Below are 10,355 nucleotides of genomic sequence, written 5' to 3' on the forward strand. Positions count from 1 at the left end.
TCCTGCGTTTGATGAGATCAGATGCTTCTAAGTTTTACCCCAACTAATTTCCAGAACACAGTCCTGTGGAGTGGTTCTTTCACTTGTCAGAATTTATGGTTGAATCCAACATTTTAAAAGTTTTCCCTGTTGTTTTCCCCTAAGAATTGTGTAACTTCATCTCTTACATTTTGACCTTTGATATATTTTGAATGCCTTTTTGTATATGGTATTGGGTAGGACTCTAACTTGATTCTGTACATGTGGCTATTCAGTTTTTACAACACTATTTGTTGAAGACTCTATTGAATAGTAATAGTCTTGTCAGTAATTATTGGATCATATATTATGAGGGTTGATCTTTATAATCTGAAGTCTATTTCACTGGAGTAGATATCTGTCTTTATGCTATTAGCATGCTGTTTTGGTTCCTATAACTTTTAATATGGTGTGAAATAAACCTTAGGTGCCTTTCATGAATCCCACATGGTCATGATATGTAATTCTGTTTGTATAGTTTTTGAAGCAGTTTGCTGATGCTTTGTGATTTTTGCCTTTATGTTCATGAGAGCTATTGGTGTATATTTTTTCTGCATGTTTTTGGTTTGGTATTAGAGTAATGTTGGCCTCACAGAATTAGCTAGGAAGTAGTCCTTATGTTTCTGTCTTCTGAATTGTATATTTTCCTAAAATGTTTGTCATATTTCACCAGTTAACCAATTTGGGCAAGTTGCATTCCCTTTTGGAAGATTACTTCTTATTGATTCAGTTACTTTAACAGATATATACCTATTTAGATTGTGTATTGTTGTGTGGGTTTTGGTAGACTGTATCTTTCAAAAAATTGGTCCATTTCATTTAGGTTATCACATTTATGGTCTTGGAGATGCCTGTATATTTCAGTATACCATTTAATTTCCATTCTGTGTAGTGGTTTTTCCTCTTTCTTTAATTCTTCCTCTTTGTCTCTCTTTTTTCTTTTCGCTGTACCTCCAGGCATGGGAGATCTTTGTTTCCAAACCAGGGATCAAACTGTCCCCTGCAGTGGAAGTACAGAGACTTTACTGTTGGAATACTGAGGAAGTCCTCTTTTATTTTTGATATTAGTAATTTATGTCCTGTCCTGTCTTGTTTCTGTGATTACCCTGATGAGAATATTTTTTATTTTATTGGTCATTTTAAGGAACCAGCTTACTTTGTTTGTCTTTGTTATTTTTCTTTGTTGATTTCTTAAATGATATCTTTTCTTCCTCCTTTGCATTTAATTTTCTCTTTTTTCTAGTGTTCTGAGGTGATTGCTTTTAGATCTTAATTTTTTTCTAATATGCATTCAGTCCTATAAATTGCTGTATAACCATTGCTTTCACTGCATGCACATATTTTGAGAAGTGTTGTGTTTATTTCAAGATACTTAAAACTTTACCTTGGGATTTCTTGTTTGCTCTGTTTTATTTGGGTTGTTTGATTTCTCATTGTTGTGCGATTTTTCTGGTTCTAGTGTGATTCTACCATGATCTGAGAACAGACATTGTCTGATTTCTGTTGTTTCAGATTTGTTAAGGTGTTTTTTTCTGGCCCAGGATGTGCTCTGTGTGACTACTCTGCTATTAGACGGAGTAGACTTGTAGTCTGTAGGTGTCCAGATACCCAGTTGACTATGCTGGGTCTTCATTGTTGTTCAGGACTTTCCCTAGTCACAGCCACTGGGGGCTACTTGCCAGTTATGGTACACAGACTTCTGATTTGGTGGCTTTTTTTTTTTTTTTTGAGCACAGGCTCTCAAGCATTTAGTCTTCATTAGTTGTGGCTCCTGGGCTCTAGAGCACAGTCTCACTAGTTGTGGCGCATGGACTTAGTTGCCCTGCCACATATGCGATCTTCCTGGACCAGGGATTGAACCCGTTTGTCCTACATTGGCAGGCTGATTCTTTACCACTGAGCCACCTGGGAAGCCTCTAGTTAGATATTAATATAGTTACTAACATTTTTATTTTGAATTCTGTTAATCTCTCTCTATCCTTTTACTTTAATGTTACATGCATGTTTTTATTTAAAGTGGGTTTTGTTGTTTTAAAATTTTATTTTTTAAATATGTTTTTAGTCCGCACTGGGTCTTCATTATGGTGCACAGGCTCTGGAGTGTGCAGAGTCGTTAATTGTGGCCTACAGGCTTAGTTGCTGTGGCATGTGGGTTCGTGACCATGGATTGAACCAGCGTCCCTGTGTTATACTTCGAATAGTTAACCACTGGACCACCAGGGAAGTCCTATAGTGTGTTACTCAGAGACAACATATCGCTGAATCCTGTTTCTGGAGCCACCCTGATACCTTTCTCTTCATTGGTACACTGAGACTATCGATGTTTAGTATATTGATATAGTTTGATAAATATCTAATGTATTTGTTATCATTTTATAAAATTATCCTTGTTCTTTGTTCCTGTGTTAGTCTGCCATTCTTTATTTTTTGGTATTGGTAGAGCATTTTGTATGATTTTGTTTTCTTTCCTTTGTGAGCTTACCACCATTTGCTTCTTTTCATTTTTTTATTTAGTTGTGCTAAAGTTTGTGTTATGTTTTCAGAATTGATGTAAGACCACTTCTATATAACATTATATGACTTTATGGATAGTTTGATATATATATCAGTTCAGTTCATTTCAGTTGCTCAGTCATGTCCGACTCTTTGCGACCCCATGAATCACAGCACGCCAGGCCTCCCTGTCCATCACCAACTCCTGGAGTTCACTCAAACTCATGTCCATCGAGTCAGTGATGCCATCCAGCCATCTCATTCTCTGTCGTCCCCTTCTCCTCCCGCCCCCAATTCTTCCCAGCATCAGAGTCTTTTCCAGTGAGTCAGCTCTTTGCATGAGGTGACCAAAGTATTGGAGTTTCAGCTTTAGCATCAGTCCTTCCAATGAACAATATATATATATATATATATTTTTTTTCATCTTGTACCCTTATGGCAGAAAGGGAAGAGAAACTCAAAAGCCTCTTGATGAAAGTGAAAGAGGAGAGTGAAAAGGTTGGCTTGAAGCTCAACATTCAGAAAACAAAGATCATGGCATCTGGTCCCGTCACTTCATGGGAAATATATGGAAAAACAGTGGAAACAGTGTCAGACTTTATTTTTTTGGGCTCCAAAATCACTGCAGATGCTGATTGCAGCCATAAAATAAAAAGACGCTTACTTGGAAGGAAAGTTATGACCAACCTTGATAATACATTAAAAAGCAGAGACATTACTTTGCCAACAAAGGCCCGTCTAGTCAAGGCTATGGTTTTTCCCATGGTCATGTATGGATGTGAGAGTTGGACTGTGAAGAAAGCTGATCGCCAAAGAATTGATGCTTTTGAACTGTGGTGTTGGAGAAGACTCTTGAGAGTCCCTTGTACCGCAAGGAGATCCAACCAGTCCATTCTAAGGGAGATCGATCCTGGGTATTCATTGGAAGGACTGATGCTAAAGCTGAAACTGCAATACTTTGGCCACCTCATGTGACGAGTTGACTCACTGGAAAAGACTCTGATGCTGGGAAAGGTTGGGGGAGGGAGAAGAAGGGGACGACCGAGAATGAGATAGCTGGATGGCATCACCGACTCTGTGGACATGAGTTTGAGTGAACTGCGTGAGTTGGTGATGGACAGGGAGGCCTGGCGTGCTGTGATTCATGGGGTCGCGGAGAGTTGGACACGACTGAGCGACTGAACTGAACTGAATGTCTTAGTTCCCTGACTAGGGATCAAACCTGGGTCCCTGGCAGTGAAAGTGTGATGTCATAACTGCTGGCCCATCAGGGAATTCCTTCATAACTAAAAAAATAATAACTGAAGTTCCATGGTTGCTTAGTTGAATAGGACTCTAGGCTTTCATTGCCATGGACTAGTTTGAACAAGGTATTATCTGTTAGATCTGAAAAGATATTTTTCTGAATGAATCATGCAAATGGGAACTTGTATGTTTAAAAAAAAAGTTCAGTATCACAAATGGTCAGAAAATGCCAATCCAAATGACAGTGAGATACCATGTCACACCTGTTCTAATGTCATGAAAAAGAAAAGAAATAATGTTGGTTAAGATGTGGTGACAAGGAACCCCTTGTGCACTCTTGGGAGGTGTGTACATTGTTGTCACCACTATGGAATAGATCATGGAGAATCCTTACAACATTAAATAAGGAACTACAGTATGATCCAGCAATTCCAAGTCTGTGTATTTATCCATAGAGAGTGAAATCATTGTATCAAAAAGGTATCTATACCCCATGTTTATTGTTGCATTTTTAACACTATCCAAGTGATAGAAACAAGCTGAGTGTTCATTGATGGATGAATGGATAACAAACATCTGGAATATATGGAATATTATTCAGCCCTAAAAAAGAAGGCCGTTTTGCCATTTGCAATTTGTGTGTTTGCTTTACTATTTCTTGAAAACCAGCTACCTGTTCCACCCAGATTTTCAGATATATAGGATGTACGGTATACTTCTGCACAGGTCACCAGAGGATGTGGTCCTGGTCAAAGCCATTGACAGAGGAGTGAGTTATGCAGCATGCTTTTCACCTTGGGTCACATCCAGTCATGTGTCCTATGCTTGGTGAGAGCAACTGCTTCCTCAGTATGACTCCAACTTCATACCCTGAACACGATCCCATGGACCGCTTCTTTCATGTACCAAACGTACAGTTGTGATGGTGTCCTTCACTCCAATAAAGTCAACCGGATCTTCACCATCACTTGTTTGTTTTCAGGTTCTTGGCGTGGAGTCCAGGATGAAGAGACACCATCTGAACAGAGCAAATCTGCAAGAGTGTCACAGTTTTGCACTCCCAGGGCATGTTTGTCACCTGAGAAGACCCAACCTTGTAAGATGTGCATCCCAGTCTTGAGAGACATTTTGCACTTGTCTGAAGAGCAAGGAACAAATGGGGAGCAGAAAGCATACACATGTGTGGCATGTGGGAAAGAATTCTATTTTACTGCAAACATTCAACCGCACCAGAAGCAGCACGTTAGAGAGAATCGTTTCCTATGTAATACTGAGAGACCCTCATTTCTGAAGACCTTCACAGTTCACCCAGCAGGGAATTTCTCTACCTACATGGATATTGGGAATGACTTCATGGCCAGCATGGGAGTTCAGCCACAGGCCACTAATACTGGGAAGAAACTGAACAACAGTAAGGAGGGTGAGGTTGTTTTTCACAGTGGAGAAAGCCATCACAGTTTGGGAGAAGGTAAGGTAGTTTCCAGCCACACAGACATTCTTGTAGAGGATGAGAGAGTCCTCATTAGTGAGGCATTTTGTGAGGTAAACAAATGTGAGAAAGCTGGCACCCAAAGAAGTAACCTCATTCAGCATGTGCAAGTTCACACTGGAGAAACGTCTTATAAATGCAGCCACTGTGGAAAATTTTTTGCCTATAAATCCAGTTGCCTTGCACATCAGAGAGTTCACACTGGAGAAGGGCCTTATGAGTGCCCTGAATGCGGGAAATCTCTTGCTAATAGGTTGACCCTCTCTTATCACCTGAGACTTCACACTGGAGAAAAGCCTTATAAGTGCAATGAATGTGGGAAATCTTTTCCTGCTAGGTCAAGCCTTCGTCATCATCAGAGAGTTCACACTGGAGAAAAGCCTTGTGAGTGCAGTGAATGTGGTAAATTGTTCAGCCGGAATGAGCATCTCAGAGACCATAAGAACATTCACTCTGGAGAAAAGCCTTTTGGGTGCAATAAGTGTGAGAAATCTTTCACTGGTAGCTCCAATCTTCGTCATCATCGGAGAGTTCACGCTGAAGAAAGGTCTTATGAGTGCAGTAAATGTTGGAAATCTTTTACCAGTAGGTCCGGCCTTCGTTATCATCAGAGAGTTCACACTGGAGAAAGGCCTTATGAGTGCAGTGAGTGTGCAAAATCATTCACAACTCAGTCAACCCTTTCTAATCATCAGAGAATTCACAGTGGAGAAAGACCTTTTAAGTGCAGTGCATGTGGCAAGTTTTTTAGCCAAAAGGTACATCTTAGTGCCCATATGAATGTTCACACTGGAGAAAAGCCTTATGAGTGCAATAAATGTGGGAAATCTTTTACAAGTAGGTCAAAACTTTGTACTCATTGGAAAGTTCACATTGGAGAAAGGCCTTTTAAGTGCAGTGAATGTGGGAGATGTTTTACTAGTACCTCAAGCCGCCTTTGTCATCAGAGAGTTCACAGTGGAGAAAACCCTTATGAGTGCAGTGAATGTGGGAAATCTTTTGTTGGTTCAAGTAGCCTCCGGTATCATCAGAGAGTTCACAATGGAGAAAAACCTTACGAGTGCAGTGAATGTGGAAAATCTTTCGTTGGTTCAAGTAGCCTCCAGTATCATCAGAGAGTTCACAATGGAGAAAGACCTTATGAGTGCAGTGAATGTGGGAAAAATTTTACTGCTCAGTGGACCCTTCGTGATCATCAGAGAGTTCACACTGGAGAAAGGCCTTATAAGTGCAGTGAATGTGGGAAGTATTTTACTAGTAGGTCGAGCCTTCTTCGTCATCATAGAGTTCACACTGGAGAAAGACCTTATAAGTGCACTGAATGTGGCCGATCTTTTACTACTCAAACACATCTCTGTGATCATCACAGAATTCACACTGGAAAAGGCCTATGAGTGCAATGAATATGGGAAAACAGTTAAGCAAAAACAGTGCTGCTTCATCCATTGGAAAATTCATACTAGAGAAAAGCCTTGTGAGTGTCAGGAATATGTTAAATCTTTCACCCGAAGGTACTACGTGATTAAAAATCAGCGAGGTCACACTGGAGAAACAACTTTATGAATACTGCAAATATTTCTGGCAGTGATATTGAAGAAGTTTGAGGTGATAACAGTGGGAAGAACCTCTGGAGCAAATGGACCCTTTTTAGAGAGGAAACTGAGACACAGAGACGCTGGATCACCTGTTCGTGATCTCCTTAGGATGCATAGGGATCTGGGATTCCATGCCAGGTTGCCTGCTGTAGTTTTCGGTGAGTCTGCTCACCGTTCACCCCAGGTTTGGGGACTTGAAGAACATCTTGTCCATCCTGACCCTTCTGCCACCCCACCACACACACACACATTCACCACCCCATGAGCCCTGCTTATACCCCAGCCTCATGCCGATTGCACAGGATTGTGTTTTCTCTGGAATCAGCATTGATTACTTTTCTGTGGATGACTCCATTTATCTACCCATCTGAACCAATGCTGTGATTCAGTTTTTATCATTGTCTCTTGAGAAAGAAGGGCTGTCCAGCTCAGAGAGGCAGAGGGACTTCCACAGGAGCTCACTACTGCCACACCTTTCATGAGAGTGGTTACACTGCACATGTCCACTGGCTTCTCTTCTTCCCCTCAGAGCAGGCACTCCATCTATTTTCTATGTTCTGACCATGAGTTAGGCACACCTGAAGCCTGCATTGACATCAGGGGCCCCAGCTTCATTTCCACCGTTGCACATATCCTACTAACACCGTCCCACTTTGGAAGTTCTCCAGGACAGCAACAGTAAGCCAGGGCCTCTGGACTGCCTCATTGTTATTTCCCCAGGTTTGACACTGGCTTCACCTCTATATGCAGTGAATGGTTTCCAAGGTCCTGTCCATCTTCTTTATATACCCACCTCAAGATGTCCCTGTTACCCTGTTTTATGGTTGACCTGTTCACTGTTTTGGGCAGTGTGAGGGACCCTGAAGGCCTGAGAATGTTCAGTGTGGCCCTCACATGGCATGGGCTCTTTTCCTTTACCCCTTTACCCCTTTAACCATCACCTCTCTTCTCCTGTCCCTCCAGAGAAATGTAACTCATGATTATATGTAAGAACTTGTCCTCCTTCCCTGGGTCCACACTTGATCAACCTAGCTTAAAAGCTAACACTGAAATCAGGGTTGACTCTTCCCATGAAGACTAAAACCTCTGTATAAAAAAAATCATTATGATTTAATTGCTTTTTTCTCAGGATTTTTTTTTCTTGACTGTGCCACGTCCCTATGCAATACCCCTGTCCAGAAATCTAACCTGTGCCCTGTGATGTGGACTTGTGGAATCCTCACCACTACACTGCTGGCAAATTCCCTACTCAGAATTCTTGATGTTCAGTTTTTGTTTTTCATGTGTCTGTTTTTCACCTGTGTGTTCTGTTTGGTAAAATTTCTATTCATATTTTTGCCTATCTTTGTCTTCTGAGATTTGGCTATTTTCTTTTATTTGACAAGAAGGAAAGCAAAGAAACAACAAAGATATCTATTAAATTTCACCAATAATATGAGTGACTTTTTTCCTGCATGGAATTCTAGTTTGGAATATTGGAAGTTTATGTTCTCAGTGTTTATACTGTTTGTAGTGTAATTGCCACATACATCATATGTTTTTGATAAGTCTGCTTTATTAACATATGTTACCTATTCTTAAGACATTTAATTACACTGTAATTAAATCAAGCCCTGTTTTTTAGTGTTTAGTCATTTCCCTGGTGTAAATGTTCATACCATTACCAGTGTCAAATTGTGAACATAATGTCACTGAAATGGAGTTGGAAAGCACTGCCAGTAGCCCACCATTGTATGGTTTTTCCCCCTTAAAGGCCCAGCAGCCGCAAAATATCTTAAGAATGTAGCTAGTAAACCATAGTAAAATGATTATGGACAGTTTTTGCTAAATTGTTTTTTAAATAGTTTATTCAATGTATATTTGATTTAAGTTTTACATATTTAGAATGTACATTTAGACATACTTGTGTACATCCTTCAAACCAGTTTCCTTCTGCCATTTAAACTTTATCTTCAACATTGTAATCACTGGTGCAAGAGTATGTTCTATTTTATAATGACTTTTCAAATATATGTACAAATGGAATGACTGTGTTGGACCCTTCCTGTATCTTATATCATTTCTCCTATTAGTACACATTTTTTGTGTTTGTGTATCATGATTTACTTAATCATGTTAAAGTTTTATAATCGCAGGTATCATGTCTTTCAATTCATAACTTGTTAGAATGCATTTCTAAAATAAAAGAAGCCTTTTCATAATTCCAGTAACTAGCAAAAGAAAGAATTTTAAATCTCAGTGTATATCAGCACAACCTGGGATACAGTGTGACTCAGTTTGAATGCTCACACCCCTCGATGCAGCCTGGATCTACTAACTCATGTGCCATAGCACAAAGGATGTGTGACAGAAGTGAGACCTTGCTGGAGAAACACAGTGGGAGGTGCTCACCCCACATAGCAGGTGTGGGTACAGAATTCACAAACACTCCAGGGAGATTTGGGGGCCAGGCATGTGATACAAATGCCCCACATTGTGGTGTGTGGGCCACACGCACTGTCACAGTTCTCATGGATCCTGTGTGATAAGGTGAGTGCAGACCGGCTTGGAAAGAACAAGCTCTCCTACGTCACTGCAATTTTGATGATGCACAGATAGTGTTTAGTTGAAGGACTGGGTCACAAGAGTGTTACAGGTGAAGAATCACACCTGTGAGCAGCTTTGTTTCACAAGGACTTGGGGTTGGGTTTTACAGGCATTATGGACGGTATCATTCTTCAGCTGTTAATATTTGGACTAAAGTTTGTTAAGGATGGGTCCCCAGAAGATGTTGGCACTTTCCTGCTGGTTGTCTTCCTAATTAATAATCATTTGTTGAGTTATGTTTTTCTACTGGGTAGTAGAAGCAGCAGTGGGGTGATGGGTGAGGGCATTAGGAAAAAGAGCTTTGGAGATAGAGAGTCTGACATTTTTAGTGTCCTGACCAAAGCTAACAAAATGACGTTTTCCCCTGGCTGCGCAAAGGCGCTTGGTGGATCTTAGTTTGCACCAGCGGTTGAACCCAGACCCATGGCTGGGAACACACCAAGTGCTAATCATTGAACCACCAGGGAATTCCCTAAAATAACACTTTTAAGGCTGCATGGCTTTCAACAGAAATAGGATAATGTTTATTTGCTTACAGTTTCCGCTGGATGTCGGCTTGAGTTGGCTTTAAGGAGTCTGATGTATGTATGCTAAGTCGCTTCAGTCCTGTCCGACTCTTTGTGACCCTGTGGACTGTAGCCCTCCAGCTCCTCTGTCCATGGGATTCTCCAGACAAGAATGCTGGAGTGGGGAGCCATTCCCTTCTCCAGGGTGTCTTCCGGATCCAGGGATCGAACCTGAGTCTCCTACAGCTTCTGCATTTTTTAACCACTGAAGCACTGGGGAAGAAACCAGAGACCCTGTGGAAACACTTCAGTGATAAGAAGCATTCAAGACAAATTATCTTAAGCCCTTCCTCCCTCACTGGATCCTCCTCCCACCTAAGAAGGATGAAATACCTCCCCCACCACAGGTAGGCTATCGGCGAG

The 10,355-nt window shown here is 40.9% G+C and overlaps 1 protein-coding gene across 1 annotated transcript; it reads left to right on the plus strand.

Annotated features, from left to right (window-relative positions):
• Window positions 1-4,857: 4,857 nt before the first annotated feature.
• Window positions 4,858-10,335, plus strand: LOC148774242 (uncharacterized). The gene is given in 2 exon segments (XM_088830683.1): window positions 4,858-6,623; window positions 6,625-10,335. Coding segments are annotated over 2 exon segments (1,950 nt in total). The 3' UTR covers window positions 6,809-10,335.
• Window positions 10,336-10,355: the final 20 nt, after the last annotated feature.

The sequence above is a fragment of the Moschus berezovskii genome, chromosome 22 (assembly GCF_049115385.1).
Source record: "Moschus berezovskii isolate FMDL1 chromosome 22, NW_MosBer_1.0, whole genome shotgun sequence".
Taxonomy (NCBI): Eukaryota; Metazoa; Chordata; class Mammalia; order Artiodactyla; family Moschidae; genus Moschus; species Moschus berezovskii.